Source organism: Empidonax traillii, unplaced genomic scaffold (genome assembly GCF_003031625.1).
Source record: "Empidonax traillii isolate 1590-97213 ecotype Southwest subspecies unplaced genomic scaffold, ASM303162v1 scaffold419:size1009643, whole genome shotgun sequence".
In the NCBI taxonomy this organism is placed as follows: Eukaryota; Metazoa; Chordata; class Aves; order Passeriformes; family Tyrannidae; genus Empidonax; species Empidonax traillii.
In genome coordinates, this window is record NW_020955612.1 from 288,482 (window position 1) to 307,814 (window position 19,333).

Genomic DNA, 19,333 nt, shown 5'->3' on the forward strand with positions numbered 1-19,333 from the left:
TTTGGGGCTGTCCCCGAGCCTTGCCGGGTTTGTGCCGTGCCGGGGCCGGGCCGTGCTGAGGCCGCCCCGCCGCGTTCGGGCAGCCCCGCCCTGTGGGGCGGCCGGGAAGTGAGCTCACGGCTGGAGGGAGGTTGGGAGGCCGCGGACAGACCCCGCAGGGCCGGGCAGGGTCAGCTCCCTTCCCCGGGACCCCCGAGCCATGGCCATGGCCCAGGACGGGCCCCCGGCCCGGCTGGGGCTGGGCTGCTGTGTCCTGATGCTGCTGGCGCTGCTGCTGGGGGGCTCGGGCAGCCCGCGGGCCCCGCCAGAGCCGCGGCGGGCACGGGCAGAGGGGCAGGGACCCGCCGGGGAGCGGGCTCTGCCGGGCAGGGCGAGCTACGAGGGCTACGAGGCCGTGAAGAAGCACCTGGGAGCCGTGAGTGCCCTCTCCAAGCAGTATTGGCAGTACCTGGCGTGCAAGGTGTGGCAGGAGGGCTGCGAGGAGAAGGAGGAAAAAAGAGAGCCTGCTCCCAGCCCAGGTAAGCACCTTCCTCCCTTCTCCCCCTCTCCCGTGCCCCAGAGTGAGTACCAGGTTTGAACACCCTGCTACCCCCAGCACAGGGCTCTGTGCCCCCAACTCCTGTGGTGCTGCCTTTCCCTTCTCGAGGGTCCCTGCCCTGGGTATCTCTCTCCTCTGCATACCCTGCGTTGCCACAATCACGTCTTGCACCCGTTGAGCTCTCGGTGCCAGCTCGAACCAGCCTGTTCCGAGCTGATTGTCCCTCCCCACAGCCAGGGCTGAGCCCCTGCGCCTGGGAGAGGCTGCCCTTACCAGGGTTCAGCTGGGTGTCTGCTCAAAAGCCACTACTCTGGCCACTTGCTGGAACACCTCTGCTCAGACCCTGCTGCCTTTTCCAGGCTGGAGCTTACCTCTGGTGGGCCAGGATTACCTGGAGATCCTCTCTGCCTGGTACTGCAGCTTTGGCAAGTGCTGCGAGACAGGAGACTGCAGGATAGTCAACAACATCACAGGTAGGGGCTGTGCTGGCTTTGTTGTGTCTTTGTTTTGTTTTTTTTTCTTTAACAAGAAGTGTATTTTAGCAAGTGATGCAAGTAAAGAGCATTTCAGAGCAGGGTGCTGAACTGTGGGAGGGTGAGGGGCTGAGCTGAGTCCTGTGTCCCATTACTTAATTGTAGTTCTGAGAGTAGAGGCCTTTGTCCCTTGCTCTGCAGTGTACCTGCTCCAGTGTGCCACGAGCTCTGCCTGCATCCCATAACTCTCAGGCATGTGCAGGGGGATCCAGACTGACCTGGGACCCTGCCCCAGGCTAGGGGAGTACACCCAGACCTGTGTATAAGCCTGTGTATGAGCAAGTGTCCTTGTGTTCTGCTGTCCCTGAGACTCCCGGTATCCAAACCCTCTGCTGGAAGCTCCGGAGGGCCTTTGGGCATCAGTGCTCTCTGCAGCTGCCAAACACCTCTGCCTCTTCCTGAAGGAAAATAGGAGTCAGTGGAAAATTTGTGTCTTTATGGGGCCAGAGACTGATGCAGGCAGGGTGCAGGCAGGGCACAGGCGGGCTGTGGCTTTAGTGCCCCTTCAGACTCCTCTTGGCCAAGCAGCCCTACCATGTTTTGTCTCTTTATTCCCACCTGCAGCAGCTGGGCTGGCAGTTTAAGGCTGAGCTGCTGCTGTCTCTGTGCAGGGCTAGAGGCAGATCTCAATGAGCAGCTCCACGGGCAGCACTTGGCCAAAGAAGTGGTTGTTCAGGCAGTGCAGGGGTTCCTGCAGAGCCCACAGCCTGAGAAGGCCCTGGTCCTGTCCTTCCACGGCTGGTCTGGCACCGGGAAGAACTTTGTGGCCCGGATGGTGGCAGGTCACCTGTACCGGGATGGGCTGAGGAGCGACTGCGTCAGGGTGTTCATCTCCCTCCTCCACTTCCCCCACCACAAGTACCTGGACTCCTACAAGGTGAGAGCCAAAACCACAGTGTGTCCATGGGGAAGATCCAGTGTGTCAGGATGGGATGGGATGGAGTTCATTTCCTTCACAGCAGCCCACACAGTGCCGTGAAATTTGGGACTGTGAGCGAAAGTGCTGACACACTCCAGTGTTCAGGGTACAGCTGAGCAGTGCTTGCACAGCCTTCAAGGCTCTCCCCTTCTCCCACTCTGCCCCTGGAGTCAGTAGGCTGGAGGTGCACAAGATGTTGGGAAGGGGCACACCAGACAGGTGTGCCAAAGGGACATTCCATGTGATTTACTGTTGTGCTCAGCAATAAAAACTGCAGGGGGAGGGGGTTTGGGGCAGGAAGTCATTGCTCAGAGACTGGCTGGGCACCAGTCTGTTTGTGGCAGGTGTGGGTGGCTGCCTTTGCATCACTTCATTTCTTTCTTTCCTCTTTCCTTCACTTATTAAACTCTTTTTATGCCTCATTCGTTCTCCTGCCTTTGCTCTCCCTGTTCTCTGCCCTGTCCTGGGTGGGAGGGCACCAAGGATCAGCTGTTTGTTGGCTGCCAACCAGGGTCATCCTGTGGCATTCTGGCTCAGCCCCAGAGGCTGCTGACCCCTGTCCCTGCTGCTCCACAGGCCCAGCTGCAGCGGCAGCTCAGCGAGACCCTGCAGCTCTGCAGGCAGTCCCTGTTCATCTTCGACGAGGCCGAGAAGCTCCATTCCAGCCTCCTGGATGCCATCAGGCCCTTCATGGCTCCCTATGGCAACGAGGGCCAGGCGGATCAACAGAGGTCCATCTTCCTCTTCCTCAGGTGAGTTCTGGGCTCCCAGAGGGATGGGGAGGAGCCAAGGGATGGAATTTATCCCCTGCAGTGTGTGATGTGAGGGGCTCAGGCTGCAGGGAGGGGACAGATGTCTTGTTCCCACAAGTGGTGGTTGCCTCCATGGTCAGTTTTGCCTGTTCATGCTGGGCCTTTGCCTTGGGAGCAGGGCATTTGTGGGAGGAGTTGAGGTCCTGCTGAGCTGGGACAGCTGAGCCAGCATCTGGGCTTTGAGACGAGGAAGCAGAGTGAGAGTCAACACGGTGTCACCCTGCTAGCTTAGCAGATGCCACACTCCAGGGGCAGAGCTGGGGCTGCAGGTCTTGGTGGGAAGTTCCTGTGCTCTGCGGGGAGGTGGGGGGGTTCCCACTGCCTGGACATGGCTGCTGGCAGAGGTGCTGTGAGGGCTGATCCTGGCATCAGCACATCCTGTGGTTTGGTTGGTTCCTTTCCCATCCAGAGGGAGAAAGGACTGGGGCATGTGCCCAGTGCTGTCCCTGACCCAAGCCTAGGTGGGATGCAGCTGCAGGGAGAAGGGGGACATCCCAAAGCCAAGATGTGAGGCAGGCACCTGTCTAAAGTAGTCCCTGAGGAATGCCGTGGAATGACCACCATCTTGGGCCACCTCAGTTTTGGAATTGCATCCTTCAGCTTGGTTCTGGCAGGAGCTGTTCCCACTGCCTGGAGGTGGCAGAGCGCTCCTCCACCTCCCACCATCCCAGCAAGTGTTCTAACCCCCCAGCTTGGTGGTTCCCTGGGGAGCTTTCCCTGCCTGTGGAGGAGCTGTCTGTGTGCCCAGTGCCTGTGGAACTGACCCCATTCCAGTGCCACCTGCGTGGGGCTCTGGCAGGAGCCGTGCTGGAGGGGCAGGTCCTGCACTGGGCTGACCTCGTGTCCTGCCTGGCAAAGCCATGAAGGTCAGGAGTGGACATGTCACCCCCCTCGTGCCACCAAGCAGAGGGAGCAGGGTGCCTTGAACTGCAGCAGTGTGTCATCCTGGGGGTTTCATCATCCCTGCTGGCAGTGTGGTCAGTGTGATACTGACCTCGTAGGAGGGCTGGCTCTGCTCCAGGGCTCCCGTGGACACTGGCATGGTCCTGCAGCTTTGACCTTTGGCCAGGTGTGGGAGTTGGGGATAGGATGGGACTGGGTGCCTGTCCTCAGTTAGAGGGGGCTGTGTCTCCCATGGTCTGGGTGGGAGCAAGATCAGTACAAGCTCTTCTGCCCCTAACAAGGCAGCAGGGGGTGGGGAACAGTGTTGGCTTTTTAATTTTGCCTCCCCTCCATTTGGGCTCCAGAGCCTCTGACACGAGAGGAAAGGAGGGGTGCAAGGTCTGTCTCTCCCACAGCCTCCCTGCCTCCCACCCACCCAAGCTCTGCGGCCAGCTGGTGTTTCCAGTTATGCTTACTGGTGGTTCCCAGAATCTCCAGTTTACTGGGGCACTCAGGGCTGGGAGCAAACCCCTCACCAGCCTGACCTGGACCTGCTCTCCAGGGTGAGGGGCTGCCCTGGGACCCTCAACAGCCGTCAGGACCTCTCATTCCCCAGGGCAGAGCTGCCCCCAAGGTGGGTGTCCAGAGGAGTCCTTATATGGAGGCTGCTGCTTCATCCCAGGGCAGGGGATGCTTTGCCAACTTGGCTGCTGCCTGAATCCCTGCCTTGGACCTTTGCTTCCAGTGGGACTCCTCTGTGTGCTCTGCCCTTTGACTTGGACTTTCAGTGGTGGTTTGTTGACTGTTCAGTGTGGATCAAAGTGCCACCTGTGACGTCAGTGGCTTCCCAAGCCAGGACAGGGCACTGAGGGAGATGGAGAATTCTGCAGTCCCTGGCTCTGAGCTGGCAGGATGGCACACAGCTCTTGAGTGCCTGTGAAAAGGGGCTCCTTGGGAAGAGGGCTGGGTCCACGTGCTGATCCCAGACAGTGAATCCTCCGTTGCTAACAGAGGTGCTGGGGCCTGGCTGCAGGGGGGCTGCTGGCAGCTCTCAGCAGTTCCTCTCTGGGGCCACACTCAAGGGACTTCCCTCTGTGTCCACAGCAATCTTGGTGGAAACACCATCAATGAGGTCGCCTTGGACTTCTGGCGAGCCGGCCGGGCACGGGAGGAGATCTCCATGGAGTTCCTGGAGCAGCGGCTGCGGCGGGAGCTGCAGGAGCCTGCGGGTAAGAACCTGTGGGATGCTGGGGATAGTTCTGCCTGCAAACCTGCCCCTCTGCACCTCCCACCCAGCGGGTGCCACGCAGGGCTGGGCACTGGGAACAAGCCTTTCCTCCACCCCCAGCCAGGGGGTTACTGGCAATGTGAGCCCCTTGGGCCCCATGAACACAGCACTGCTGTGATACAGAGCCCGTGAGGAGGGAGCTCAGAGCCCTTTTTGGGCCCCCTTGAGCCCCAAAGACGGCCAGAGAGAGGCAGCCCAACACCAAGGCTTCTCTGGGGCTTCGGGTGTCTCTTGGCAGGAGCTGTAGGGACACTCTGTGCTCAGGCCAAGTGCCGGCCAGCTCTGTACAAGTGGGTGTCTCTCTCCCACCACATAGGGCTGGATGAGCCCCTCGGGGCCAAGCCTTGCCTTGCAGAGGGGTGACACTCTCGGGTGAAGCTTCTGAGTCTGTCTTGTGTTCTACTGCAGAGAACAGTTATGCCCACAGCCACCTCCTCAGAGAGAACCTCATCGACTTCCTGGTGCCGTTCCTGCCCCTGGAGTTCCACCATGTGAAGCTCTGCGCTCGGGACGCCTTCCTGGCCCGGGGCCTTCCCTACTCCGAGGCCACCCTGGACGAGGTGGCCAGGACAATGGTGTTTGTCCCCAAAGAGGAGAAGCTCTTCTCTGCACAGGGCTGCAAATCTGTGCCCCAGCGCATCAATTACTTCCTCCCTTGACCACCAGGTGGGACCACACGTGTGCTGGAGGTGGTTCTGCACTCTGGGAGCTGCTCCCCTGGCCCGGGGTCGGGCTCGCAGGTGACCCAGCCAGGCACTTGCACAGGGACAGAGACTCAATCCCTCGTTACTCCAAGGGCTGTTGCAGGGAAGGAGGTGCATCCCACCCAGCCTTACTCCTGGGACATGGGGACTGTGTTTGGAGTCTGTCCAGTGTTTTAAGTCCCTTTTAGCTGGCAGTGGTCTGAAGGGGAGATTTGGTTGTGCTGACAGATCTTTTCATGTGGGTGAGGACTGGGAATGTCCAAGTCTTTGGTTTGTTGCCCTGTGGTGAAGGCAGGCCTGGGACAGGCTGGTCCTGTTCAGACAGTGTGGCAGAAGCCACATCCTCATCCCTGTCCCCAGTTCTGTCACTTTACAAGATCACACAGAACTGTTTTGCTGGACTTAAGTTTTTCCCTCTGTTGCTCTCATGCCTTCCCAAGGTGTTTGCTGCTCAGGGACACATGGGCCAGGATCATGTTTGTGCATGAAGAAAAAGAATAATCTCCTCTGGAGATGCCAAATCCATAGCTTCTCACCTTGGAGTGTCCATCTCTCAATGGAGTCTTCCGTTGTATGGAAGCAGTGCAGGGATGAGGAGAACTTGTGTTGCAATCATCTTCTAAGCAGTTTGGTGAAGGGCCCCCCTTTTGCTTCACTGCAAAATGAAAATGGGGAGAGAATTCCTCTGCCAGGGGCAAAGGGCTGGGTGAGCAGGAGGGTGGCTGAAGGAACAGGCTGTAGGTGAATCTGAGACTTCACAGATACAGAAAGCTTGGTTTTTTTCCTCCATTTTTTGTTTTTCTCTTCTTTGTGTTTCATGCTGTGTTTTTTTGGCTGGTATCAGCATTATTATTATTATTACAAGGGCCTGTTTGCTGTCTGGGTACTCGCCAGGTGATAAGTGTGTTACAGCAGCTCCAAAAAATTTCGACAGCGTTACGGGAATCACTTTGTGACCTCTGGGTCAAAACTCCCTTCCAACAGAGCTGGTGGTGAGTGAAGCAGCACATGCCAAGGACAGGGCTTGGCTTCCCGGCCACCCCCACGGGGGACCTTTGGTCTATTTTAAGCTTTGACCCGCTTTGTGGTGCCAGTGAGTGAGCAGCACGACCTCTGGGAAAAGATTGACCAGACTCACTGCAGACTTTGAGTCCGTGTTTCCCGCCGGGCACGCTGGCTCCGTTATCTAACGAGGCTTCATAGTCCAAGGCAGGAGGACGAGCCAGTTCTTTCCTAGTTGGCTTAAACTTAGCTCTTGTCTGGAGAGGACCTTAGGGCTGTGCCAGCCTGTGTGATCAGGCGTTTCTGAGACTTGGTTTATGGTTAATCTCTTAATCACAGGTGTCAGAAATCCCATCAGAGGGAGATGGATCCAGGAATGTCAGCTTGGGAAGGGAAGATGCTGTCCCACAGGACGCAACTTGGGTTATGTTTTATCCCCTGAGCAGAGAGTCTGTCAGGTTGTTAGTTGAAGGTCAGTTGCTCAGAAGGTTGAGTAAAGCCAGGATAACCTGGGATTTTTTTTTTTATATATATAAAAAAGCCTCCTGCTGTCCGGGTTAGGCTGACACTGCCTGGGGTGGCAGGAATTCAGAGAGAATGTCTCACTGGTGTGAGGTTGGCATGTTGGGCAGCTCTTGCTGTTGTGACTGGTGAGGGAGGTGGTGGTGTCACTACCCAGGGTGATGCAAGACCTGCCTCTGCCAGGTCATGTGTGTGTGTCACAGTTGAGGGAGCTTTGATTACACAACCCCACGCCGTGGCAACACTATTTGGTTTCAATAATATACATAAAGATACTGCTTTTTTTTTTTTTTTTTTTGCAATCTGGCAGAATTAAATTTTCTTTTTAAAACAGGCTTACAACAATCTTCTCTTTCCTCCCCAGTTAACAAACTTCATGTTAGGACTGAGCAGCTTCAAATATTCCCTAAGGGAAAAAAAAAAAGGCAGCATCTACTCAAGTGGTTTTTTGCCAATAAAATATTGCAACCTTTATTTAAAATAAAATGCAAATTGGCAAAACTTTGTGGAACGACAGGCAAAGAGGCCCTTCCAAGGGCCTTATTTACATCAAGTTTAACACTGTTCGCAGTTCACAGTCAGACAATAGTGAGAGAATTAAATTAGAAAACCAACCAAAATATATTACAATAACAATTAAAAAACAAGACCAGTTGACAACACTGGTAGAGTGATTGGTGATTAATGTGTTCAATTTTAATCCTTTCCTGCCCTCAATGAGTTCACTACCGATACAAACAACGTGCCGTGCCGAGCCCATCGGCCTCACAACAGACACATGGGGAGAACGACCTCCTTTGGTACAGACATTGCTCAGTGTGTAGGTGTGATAATCACTCAGCTGTCCCAGAACCTCCTTACCTGCCTCCAGGGAATGGGCTGAGGGGCTTATTCTACACTCCAGGGAACTGCAGCACGATCCCAGTGCCCACCAGTGCAGGACAGCACTGGTGGAGGTTTCCATGCGTGCTGCTGTCACTGCCTTTCAGTGCCTGCCAGCTCCCCATTGGCAGCCAGGCTGGGCTGAGTGTGTAACAAGAGGAGACAGCAGCCTGTGGGCTCTGCAACATCTTCTGGAGCTGTTGGTGCTTATTATGGCTGCCCCAGAGCCAAAGCCTGCCTCGGGTAAGTGGTGGGACGCTGGGGTCGGGATTGCTCTGTGTCCCTCCCCTGGCTGTGGGGTTTAGTTCCTGCTGCCCACAGAGCATGGTCTGCCCCACAACTCCTGCATAACCCCCTGTGGTGGATGTCAACACGCACATGTTGGGCTGTGCGTCACTGGACACGAGCCAGTGGTGCTCAGGAGGAACATCCTGGGTGAGGGGGACGAGGACAGCCCTCCCTCCCTGTTGTGCTCTGCATCAGCAGCGCTGCTCCTTTCAGTTCCCTTTCCCAGTGGCTAAATTTGGTGCAGTCCCAAAGCCCAGGCTCTTGGCTCAGCCTCACCCCAGCCACGCTAACAACAAATGTGATTAAATCGAGTGCACTGCTTGGGGATCAAAAAGGGTGTAAATGCAGGAAGAAGAGAGAGTTGCACCTGTGAGTCAGCTGATTCCCACAGTGGTAGGAAGAGAAAGTGCCCCACTGAGCTCACTCTGAGCACACACTCTGTGTTTGGCATTACCGTGTCTGACGTGGTGCCACCCCCGTTGCAAAGACGACGACTTTAAATTCCAGCCCATACCAGTGCAAGTGAGAGAGCCCAGCTGTGAGGGTGTCTGTGCCCCCATGGCTGCCTGACAGTGCTGGGGAGAGCAAACAACAGGATTTATGCCTCGTCCCCTGCCCCAACTAGTGGAGCAAGACGTGCTCTCTGCTGGAACAAGTAACAAGCATCACGACCCATATGCTCCTTTGCAAGACTGAAAGCAGAGAATTGGCCACAGTGGAGACCTTTAAGGCTGAAGAGAAAGCCAGGCCTAGCTAAAGGGAGAGGGAACAGTAACAATTTTGGGAGCAGCTGTGGAAGGAAGAACAACTAGGTGGGGATTTACAGCAGAACCAGCTTCCCCAGATAGCATCCTTGTGCTATCCTGCCAGAAGGCAGTTTGGGAATAAAACACAGCAGCAGCAGCAGCAATTCTGCAGCCTCTGATTTAGGGGGAAAGAACCTGCTGTCAGGTCAGCACTACCTCTGCCAGCATCTACCTACCTGACGTGGCGATAGGTAAGAGCAGAGGAAATGCTCCCCATGGGAGTGACAACAGGCAAATCCCCACCTTTTTGCACCACAGGTTGTGGAGTCTCCATTCCTGGAGATACTCAGAACCTGCCTGGGCCTTGTCCTGGGCAGTTGCTCTGGATGGCCCTGCTTGGACAGGGGGTTTGGACCAGGTGATCTCCAAAGGTCCCTCCAACCTCAGCTATTCTGTGACTCTGGAAAAGCAGTTGGATGCTGCCCTGTCCCACTGCCCATCTCTTCTGTGGGGGGAAGAAGAAACCAAAGTAAGTGGCATCTGAAAGGAAGTGGGGATGGCCAGTGGAGAGGACCCAGTGCTTTGCTGGGACACAGCTGGTTCTTCTGAAAGGGCTGCAAGAGGGGAGTTTCAGTAGTTCGAAATTCCATATTGCTGTTCTATCACTTTTGCTGGAGCTTTTCTGGAAGACTGGCATTCAGGAAAAGAAAAGGCTTAAAAAATACTCATCAGAACTGGACTAAGCCTTGAAATGTTGTGGTTAAAATACCTTTCCCCTGGGAATCCCTGCAGTTTGAGCCCCTTTGTCCTCGGCTGAGCAGCTGCACAGCGATGACACCACAGCAGATGATTGTCTGCCAGGGCAAGCAAGACCTGCCCTTCTGCCCTAAAGAAAGCTCCCCTACCTTCTAAATCCTTCTGATTGTTTGACAGGCCACGTGAAGCAATGCCACAAGCAGCCTTCCCTTTGCAGGTCTCCTTTCCAAAGGCGGATAGTTTGGAAGCACAGCTGCCATAAAGATGGCTGAAAGAGATAAGGTAAACCACAAAAGCCCTCAGTAAAGTCTACAAGATAAAGGGTTTGGTGCTCAGCTGGGTGTGGCTGTGGAAGAGCCCCCAGGGGATCCTGGGCACGCTGGATCCTGCGGCAGAACTGGACAGCACAAAGGGCTGTTTGGCTCTTTTTGTCCCCCTCCTTTCACTTGGCCAGGGAAGCTCTCGTGGTCCACTGTCCCTCACATGCTCCTCCTCTGCTGTGCCTCTACACACCCTGACACAACGTTGTTTGCCACAGACCAGGAATAAGAGGAGGATTCTCAGACACCAGCCCATATCTAAAGATTTTTCAAGGCCCCTGTCTTGCTGTGCTCTGTGGAAAAAGCAGGGACACCCACTGAGACAGCCCAGCCTGCTCCCAAGCACCAACAGGGTGATGCTTCCAGACAGCAATGGAAGTGCCCATCTTCTAAAGGCACACCTGGCCCCAGCTCCACTCTAAATACAGCACAGTCACGCTTTGAAAACAAGTTTAAAGAGCAAAACATTTAAGGTGCAAAGCAAGCGAGATCCTCTGTCACCAACAGCGTGAAGTGAGCAGCAGCGTGCAGGGTGACATTTATTTGGAGTCAGGTATCAGACCTCTGTCCTTCCTCTCACAAACCAACAGCTGAGGTCTCCCTGCTTGCACATCTGCACCTCAGGGAGTTGTGTGCAGACACAGAAGATCAGCTTTGTGAGGCCCCAGCAGCCTACAAACACCACCAGGACCAAGGGAGACAATGTCAGCCACCCAGCTGCTCTCGCTCTGGGACTGTGAGAAGGCATCAGAGACCCAGTGGTGGCCCTTCAAGGCAGAGCCCCAACTTCTGTTGTCACCTCTCAGGCAGAGGAGTGCACAGTTTATGTGCACGTTCCCTACAGCACAGCACAGGATTCTGGTCTAGCCTTGAAAATACAGGAACAAATAAAGAGAGATGCTTGTGGTTCCCCTGTGTGCTGCCACACTTTGTCACCTTTGGATGCAGGGAAAGCTGGAAGCCTTCGAGACCGGTAAGGGCTAGAACAAATCCCAGGAATCTGGCAGTGTGAAGGGTGGGGACAGCTCCGGGGAATCCCTGTGGGGGGCAGGCCGGGCTGTACTTCCTGGCTCTCCAGCTGGCCCTGCAGTGCTGGGACTGCTAAAGGAATGTGGAGAACAGCCAGGAGTGGCAGAGGCTCTGCCTGACCTATAGTGGGTTCTCAGGGGGATCAAACTGAAATGGGGAGTCAACCTGGTAACAAGTTAAAAACAATCTAGAGCTTAAAAAAGAAACAACCCACCCACCCCAACAACAACACTGGCAAGTTGTGCAAGAGCCCCAAACTACTCAAAAACGACCATCAAGCAGCACCCGTGCTAGACCACTAGAAATAGGTATCAGTGAGTGAAGGCTGTGTGGTGGGGAAGGGGGTATTCCAGTGGTAAGTCTGCCCAGCATCCCTGACGCTTCCGACACAATGATGATGAGAACATGTGGTGGATGAGGTGGACAGGAGGGAAAAGGGATAGTTTCATATATTAACTAACTTTGCAGTTCTCATTACAGCAGCAACAGCGCTGTGGAAGTTAAGCCATCCAGGCTAGTGCATCCACCTCCAGCAGCTCTGAACACTGTCAGTGCATTAGACCTTCCCCCCAGCTGCACATGACCCCCCCCTTGGGAGCTCCTCCGTCGGTACCAGTGGAGCCCCAGTGCTTTTCCTTTGCCTTGTTGGGAGAGCAAAGCACCCGTGAGTACACACAGGGCAGGATCTGTGCAGCAGAGCAGCCTGCAGCCACCCCAGTACTCTGGCTGTCACATCAACCATCCTTCCCAGAGCAGAACCTGCTATCGGTTCTGCTGCTTCTCCAAGGGAGGAGAAAGGAACTGCCTTCCCTTGCCATACCAAGCAGATCAGCCTGATTAGGTGGGGACAGATCCTCGATGTTTGCCCCTTACAGCTTTAATCTACCCTCTCCATCCCCATTTTTTTGAGATGAACCTGTAAACGTGAGGAGAACTCAGTGATCTGAGGTACTTCACATACTCAAGTATCAGTCTTTCCTTTTGAAAGCATCAGTACAGAAAAAAAGTCCCCCCCCTCCCCGTGCGTGTTTCTCTTACCCAGATGGACAGTAGCTACCTTTGCACCACGTCGCTGATTTCTTGGACACATGACAATAAGTTATTAAGGACGGGGTTTGCCCCGGGGACGCCGGCGGCCGTCGAGGACACCTGCAGCTCCTGCAGGCTGAGTTCCAGTTTGCTCACGGCCTCCCGGAAGGCGAATTTGTTGCGGGTGTGCGGGATGCAGTCCACGTAGCCTGAGCAGTAATCCAGCAGCTGGTGCCCCGTGTCCACCAGCTGGCTGTTGGGGGTGGGCTCGGCGATGGCGCTGGAGAGCAGATCCGCGCACTCCAGCAGCGCCTCCTTGCTGATCTTGTCTGCGGGGATTTTCTCAGCTGCCTGTTTGGTCTTTCTCAGCGCCACCTTCGTGCCGGCCGTGCCGTTGGCCATCTTCACTGGGGACGTGGAAGACGATGACAGAGGCACTTGAGGTGGAGGCATCACGGGCCTCCCAGCTTTCCCACCAACAGGTGCTGCTGCTGCCGCCGCCGCCTTCTTGCTCCCTTCACTCGATTCCAGTCCGTGCTGCGCTCCCGCCGCGGGGCTCAGCTCTTCCGCTGCGTCGGAGCCGGCAGCCGGCTGCTGGAGGAGCCTCATCACCGGGGGTGGAGGTGGAGCACACTTTGGTTTTACCCGTCTGGGCCGGTCCCTGTCGCCGGAAGAAGTGACCTGATGCTCAGATAAGAGCTTAAATTTATTACCCTGAGAGTCTGTGCCAATGAGCTGCACGTCTGCTGGAGTGTGTTTTAGAGTGGGTGAGATTAGGACTGGCACTTTGTGGTTATGAGTGGTTGGAAGTATAGCTGCAGCCTTGCCTGGAGATGACCACCCCGGCCTCTCGCCATCCTCGAGGGTCCCCTGTCGCGGGCCACTGTTTTTTTCTTTCCCCTTAGGAGCTGCTGCTAGCCCTGGACCCTCCTTTTCTTCCAGTGTGGAGGGAGTTCGGAAGGGGAGTGCTGTGGCACCCCTTGGCAAGAGCTTTGCTTTTGGTCTCTCTCTGGTCAAAGCAGGGCCTTCGTCAAACCTTTTGGGAAGCAGGTCATTGGCCCTCCCCGTGCTCTCCTCGGGCTGAGAGGAGGTGGACACAGTCCGTTCCAGCTGAATTTTTGACCTCTGTGAATTTCTGGGAAGGGTCATTGCCATCCTATCCTGCTCTGGAAGCCCTGAGGACATGGAAGATGTAGAGTTTGACCTTGGAAAAGGCTTTGAAGCTTCTTCGCTGCCGCTGGGTTTTCCTGCTCGTAAACCCAGTGTCTTTTTAATCAAGCGTGGTGTAAAGAAACCAGTGATGCCCGACCACCCTCCGCTGGTGCTCACGGCCCCGCCGGTGCTGGGCCCTGTGCCATCCTCGTTGTAGAAGGTCCTCTGCACAAAGCCCCCTCCATAGCACTTAGGGGGTGCCAGGTTGGTGTCCTGCTGCGTGGGAGCAAAGGAGAACCCGTCCACGTGCTGCAAGGAAGCAACAGAGGAAAAGTTACCCGTCAGCTCGTATTTCTTATGGGGCTGGTTCTCCATCTCCCGGAAGGAGCTGCTGCGCTTGGGCGGCGTGGGAGCGTTCCTCTTCTTCATGAAGGAGCTGAAGAAGCCACCTTTTCTGTCCCTGGTGAACGTGGTCTCTTTGGCATCCTCCAGCAGGCTGCTGGGTGACTTGTCCCTCTGCTTGCGGGGCAGTGCAGGAGACCCAGTTATTGGCTGTGTGCTTCTGATGAAACCTGGGCAGAAGAAACAGGTGTGAATCTGCAACGTCTGTTTCTATTTCCAGCTCCCTGTCCTGCACTGGGCTTTATGGACGTGGGGTATTTACCTGCCCAGCTGCTGCAGAGATAGAGTGAGAGAGGAAGTGAGCACTTTTATTTTATTTTTTCTTTAACGTTTTCCATTTCTGCATGGGACTTGTATGCTGCCTATACTGAGAGGCCACTTTGGAGAGAGAGATCAGAAAACAGTTGTTCTTTTATTCCAGTTTCTTACTCCCTTCCTGTATTTTTCCCCTCCTTCCTAAATACCGTTAAGTATTAAAAAAAATCTCTTATTGAATTGTCAGCTTCAGTTTCGAAGCTGTCATTTAAAAGCAAGCAGCAAAACTAAATATGAAAGAAAAAAAATACAACGGGATTTACTAAGAGACCATTGGAAAAGCTGCAGTGTTTTCTATTTGCTCCTAAATAACTGGGCTGCTGAGGTGGCCAACAGCCCTCGTGACACAGCGGCACAAATCACCTTCCCATGCCACGTTGTTGGGTTTTCTTCTGTTTCTCTGGGAATTTACCCCCAGAATTTGTGGCCTCGCTGCCCCTGTCCCAGTGGCCATACCTGGTGCTGAGCTGGAAGCCGAGTGCTCCACAGTATCCTGTGTTCCTTCGATGTTCTCCTTGTTCTCCGCCTGTTTCTTCAGCGTTCTGGTCTTGGAGGGGAGCATTGGTAAGCGGGGCAGGTAAGGAACTATGGAGGAGGAGGAGGCTGTTCTTCCAAGCTCCTCTGCTACCTCTGTATGGAAAAAAAAGAGAATAGCTGAAACACAGACCAGCAGAGGAAGAGGGGGAAAAAAAATTATCTGGGTCTTTATTGCAAATCCAGACTGGCAGGAAGAGATCTATAATTGAGAAATACATAATTTATGGATTTAGTTTTTGTTCAAGTCTAGAGGTGTTCAGGGTCAGATGTTTTTCATGATGATTTCAAACTCATTTGCATCTTTACAAATTCAGCCAAAAAAACAAGGAGTAGGATCTGTACAAGAGGTCTTAATACAAATCCAGCTCTACGCTGGGTTAAGGGTTGATGAAGAGCTAAAGCCAGCACTGAATGCATTTGCCTCTGTTTTTAATCAAGGTGCCTCCTATTGATACTCCTGGGATTCCCAAAATTTGTGTCCTCTCTGGATCTGGATCTAAGCTGCTTTGCACTGCACCTCCCTATTGGAAATGAAGACTACATGTTTCCTTCCCAACACCAACAAAAGGTATGTGATTGGAAAAAAAAAAGAAACAAAACCAAAGAGAAAAAAGCCCACAACCTCCTGGCCACACAAATGTGGATGTGCCTGTTATAGATCCTCCCCGGTAAAATTCCATCTGCTGCGTTTTTTTCTGTAGTAGGGACATAGATGGATCACTCTCATATTTGATTTAAAAATTTAGCAGATGCTCAGACACTTCTGCCTGTCTGCTGAGTAGTATCACACCCCCCACCAGTATTTACCTCCTGGCTGATTGTATTTGAGAGCTGAGTTGCACAGATTTGCTCCTAGAAGTAGCTAAGTAGAAAATCCAGAGATTAGGGCACACTTTTTAAAAACGAAGGCTGAGAGAATAATATTTCGTGACCTAATTGCTGCAGTCAGCAGGGGACTGTGATAGGCATTCATCTCGCTGCCTCTCTCCATCTCTCACTATGGGATAACCCCCAGTGCTGTTTCAGGAATCAAACAGCAGCAGCTCTCACCCTCTGAGATGCTCGAGTCATGGAACATGGTTTCAAAGGCCTGGTGGGTCTCAGCAAAGGAAGGTCGGTCTGGTGGGTTCCACTTCCAGCCTGCAATGTCAGAAAGCAGAGTAAGTCCCAGTGCCTGAAGTGGGCAGGAGATGAATTTTTATTCTGCCCAAGGGGACAGAAAGTCAGACTCTGACCTACTGATTAGCAGCTGTAAAATCGTTCACAGGTATTAATTCATAGCAGTCAGCCACCCTATTGTATCCTAACAAACAAACCTTGAAAAGAAGGAACAAGTTCTAAAAATCCCAGCTCTTTGCACCCTCCACTGGTTTTTCTGCTCTCCCTTTCTCTCTTTCTGATTTTTTCTAGGCAAAGGACAATTCCAGATTTGCCACCCTGGGTGCTTGGACTCAGCCCAGTCACAGATACCTGTGTGTGAAAAGCTGCAGGAAACATCCTGCTCACATGCTCTTAACAACGAAATTCAGGCAGACCCACCCAAAAAAAGGATGTGTGCACCTTGTGGGGCAAAGAGGAGGAGAGTGCCTTGATCCTGGATGGAGCTTGGAAAGTCACAGAAGGGGATTATGACAAAAAGTGTCATTTCTGTAGTTAGAACCCACACTGGAGGAATGTACTCTGGAAGCACTGTCTGTTGGTATCACCAGAGGGTCTGGAAAAGTGACTGGCATTCTGCTCACTTTGCATTAATATCACATGAATTCCCAGCTTTGGGGCTTCTGTCAGCTTCCTGAAGGATTTTTAAGCAGCGATATCCTTCCTCATTACCCAGCTACTGAAGTCCACCCTGACTTTGTGTGCCGTGCTGGGGATCAAGTGTGGCTGGAGACAGGCTCTTCACTACAGATCCCTCCCACACCCTCAGGGCTTCATCCCCAAACTGGAAGAAGATACTCACATGCCCTCATGAGTTCATACACCTTGGGAGGGCATCCCTCTGGCTGTTCCATCCGATAGCCCTTTTCCAGCAGATCATACACCTGAGAGAGGTCGATGCCTGGGTACGGTGACATCCCATAGGTAGCAATTTCCCATAACAGCACCCCAAAGGCTGCAAAAGGAGGAAAACAGAACTCCTGGTGGTAAGTCCGCCCTCCTCTTGTGTTGCTCATTATGCTGTGCCCTTCACTGCAGTTTGAGGCAGCGTCATTTCCTCACAAATACCTCAGGCCAGTCTAGGTGAAGACATCACATGCTAAAAACTCATTCACAAAGTTGTGGCCTGGTATGTGACCACCTCCTCCCCACACCAGGCCAGAAAGCAAGTTACCATCTAGGCTGGCAGAGAACACCAAAATGGACAGGAAAAGAGCACTGAAGGTGAGTTTTCTTACCCCACACATCTGATTTGATGGAAAAGGTGTTGTAGGCCAGGCTCTCGGGAGCCGTCCACTTGATGGGGAACTTGGCCCCGGCGTGGGCTGTGTAGGTGTCACCCGTCATGAGTCGACTCAAGCCAAAGTCAGCCACCTTCACCACGTGGTTTTCTCCAACTAAGCAGTTCCGTGCAGCCAGGTCCCTGGACAAAGGAAACAAGGACACCACTGCAGCAAGAGCAGGGCTTCTGAGTACAGTTTGGGGTCCCACTCTCCTGAGCTGGGAAGCACTCTATGAACACAGCAGGTAAAGGCAAGGTGAGCTTTGCCCTGAACAGTATCAGAAACTGAGGGGAATCACTCTTAGGAGCAATGAGGTAAGTCAGGATTAGGGTTAATTCTTTAAATTCTATTCAATTTCCAATCATCATAGCTGTGAGAAGTTTATGGTTCCTGAGGATAGGATGAGATCAGCAGCTCACCACACACTGGTAATTGGTTTATGACACGGCTTTATCTGGATTAAAACAGCACTCGAGGTGGGCACCGTCTGGCACACAGGGGGTACAGCACAACACCAACTGCTGTCGGGCAAGTCAGGCACAAGATGGTAAGTCTGCTGTGAAAGTCCTGGGGAGAAGGTACTGCAGGACAGTACTGAAACCAACAGCCAATGGATAAGTGTGAAACCCAGCTCCGGTAAAAACCTCCCCAAAATCAGGAATTCCTGGGCCACCACGCTGGTGCCTGTTCACCACTGCAGTCTGAAACTGCAGCAGCTCCACGTGACTTTACCCACCTGTGAATGAAGTTCTTCTTCTCCAGGTACTCCATGGCAGAGGAGATCTGGGTGGCCATGTAGAGCAGCACAACAGCACTCACTTCCTCCCGGTTGCAATCCCGCAGATAGTCCAGCAGGTTCCCATATGGCATGTACTCCGTCACGATGTAGAAGGGTGGCTCCAGGGTACACACACCTGGCAGTGAGGGGGAGGGGAGCATGTGAATAAAGCTTCCCTTTCTTACCACTGCTCCTGATTTAATGTCCATTTATCGGATTCTGGACCGATGTTTCTCTGAAAAGTGAGGAGTTCCATCTGCAAGACCCAGGTCAGTGCAACCCAACATCAAACTCAGTGCTTCTGTCTATTTATCTGCCCATCCACTTTATGGATAGAGAGGAACTGTCTATGGAAGCACTGCTATTCCTACATAATAGACATGAAGCAGTAGTTCTGTTCTTTGGAAGGTTACAGGATGAAACAGGAGCTATTTTGAACATGTAATTTGCTTTTCTTCCCCTCCCTGCCTTGATAAAGCTAAAGAGTGGCCAGCTGGAAGCAGGTACCCGTCAGCTGGCAAGATTTCCAGACTGAAATGTCACTACAGAGTAACTTGAAGCACTCCCATGTGCTGGGTAAGGAATCAGCACGGTGGGACCTGCTCCTGAAGCAGCATTCTCACACATTCCTGGGATGACTACTTGCTGCAGTCACTGTACAAAGCATGTACTGGTGGAGGAGGAGGGCAACAGGATACTCTTGTCATATCTCTGTGAACTCCCCCTGCAGCACCGAGGGCCTGTTCACACCCTCCTGCACACGCAGGAGTAAAACACACTGTGCTGTGCATCACAAAGAGCAAAGACGCAGCTCTCTGATGACAAATCTCTGAGTCTCTGCTCCTGGAACCAGACAGGGCTGGGCAGACACTTCATCTGTGCCTGTTTTTTAAACGGGTACAGAATAGTTGCCATTAGTAAAACCCTTCACATGCTTCACATTTCTCCTTTCATCCTAGGCTGGGCTTGACAGCTCCACTCCTGAAAGCAGCAGAAGTCCAGATGCAATTAAACACTAGCAGAGGTTTAGGGTGTCTCCTTAAGAATCTTTGTACATGTAGAATTAACAGCTATGCAGACTATTTAATAATGATCATCATATGGTGCATCTGCCAGTGAGACAAAGGGGCTCAGCCAAGCTGTAAAGCCCGTGGATTTCTTCCAGTCATGTGCTGTTTGATGTCATGTACTTATTTGGTGATACACAGGGTCCCTCACAGCAGCAGCGATCTGGTGTCTTCTGCTTAATTAGGGACTAACTTGTTCTCTTCAGTGCAGCCTGTTCTATAAATGTCTCTGGGTGGAGAAGTACAAAGAACAGTATTTGTTGTGCTTCCCACATAATTTTTCCTTTCACTTCCAATTTTCTTACAATTTTGTTCTGTTCTCTCGGGCAAATAAGTCGTGGAAAATAATTTTGTAAATTTGATTCAACAGGGCAGAGAAGGAATCTGAGCC

At 53.2% G+C, this 19,333-nt stretch overlaps 2 protein-coding genes across 6 annotated transcripts in view; one reads left to right on the forward strand and one right to left on the reverse strand.

Moving 5' to 3' along the window:
- Nucleotides 1–90: 90 nt before the first annotated feature.
- Nucleotides 91–7,031, forward strand: TOR3A (torsin family 3 member A). Of its 2 annotated transcripts, XM_027894167.1 has the most exons (7): nucleotides 91–518; nucleotides 898–1,011; nucleotides 1,683–1,948; nucleotides 2,567–2,742; nucleotides 4,789–4,913; nucleotides 5,381–5,638; nucleotides 6,117–7,031. In XM_027894167.1, the coding sequence occupies exons 1-6, from the start codon at nucleotides 200–202 to the stop codon at nucleotides 5,629–5,631; spliced, it is 1,251 nt and encodes a 416-aa protein (XP_027749968.1). In that variant the 5' UTR covers nucleotides 91–199; the 3' UTR covers nucleotides 5,632–5,638; nucleotides 6,117–7,031. The 2 variants fall into 2 exon arrangements, with proteins under 2 accessions (XP_027749968.1, XP_027749967.1); XM_027894166.1 differs by having other exon boundaries at nucleotides 92–518; nucleotides 5,381–7,031.
- A 2,888-nt stretch (nucleotides 7,032–9,919) lies between these two features.
- Nucleotides 9,920–19,333, reverse strand: part of ABL2 (ABL proto-oncogene 2, non-receptor tyrosine kinase) — a 40,969-nt gene continuing 31,555 nt past the window's right edge. For 3 of the 4 annotated variants that reach the window (XM_027894160.1, XM_027894161.1, XM_027894163.1), the window contains exons 6-11: nucleotides 17,834–18,011; nucleotides 17,053–17,237; nucleotides 16,617–16,769; nucleotides 15,707–15,796; nucleotides 14,576–14,749; nucleotides 9,920–13,974 (exon numbers count right to left, since the gene is read on the reverse strand). In XM_027894160.1, the coding sequence (XP_027749961.1) occupies nucleotides 12,275–13,974; nucleotides 14,576–14,749; nucleotides 15,707–15,796; nucleotides 16,617–16,769; nucleotides 17,053–17,237; nucleotides 17,834–18,011 (2,480 nt within the window). In that variant the 3' untranslated portion in view covers nucleotides 9,920–12,274. The remainder of the gene's footprint in view (nucleotides 13,975–14,575; nucleotides 14,750–15,706; nucleotides 15,797–16,616; nucleotides 16,770–17,052; nucleotides 17,238–17,833; nucleotides 18,012–19,333) is intronic. The other variant, XM_027894162.1, reaches the window with a different exon arrangement.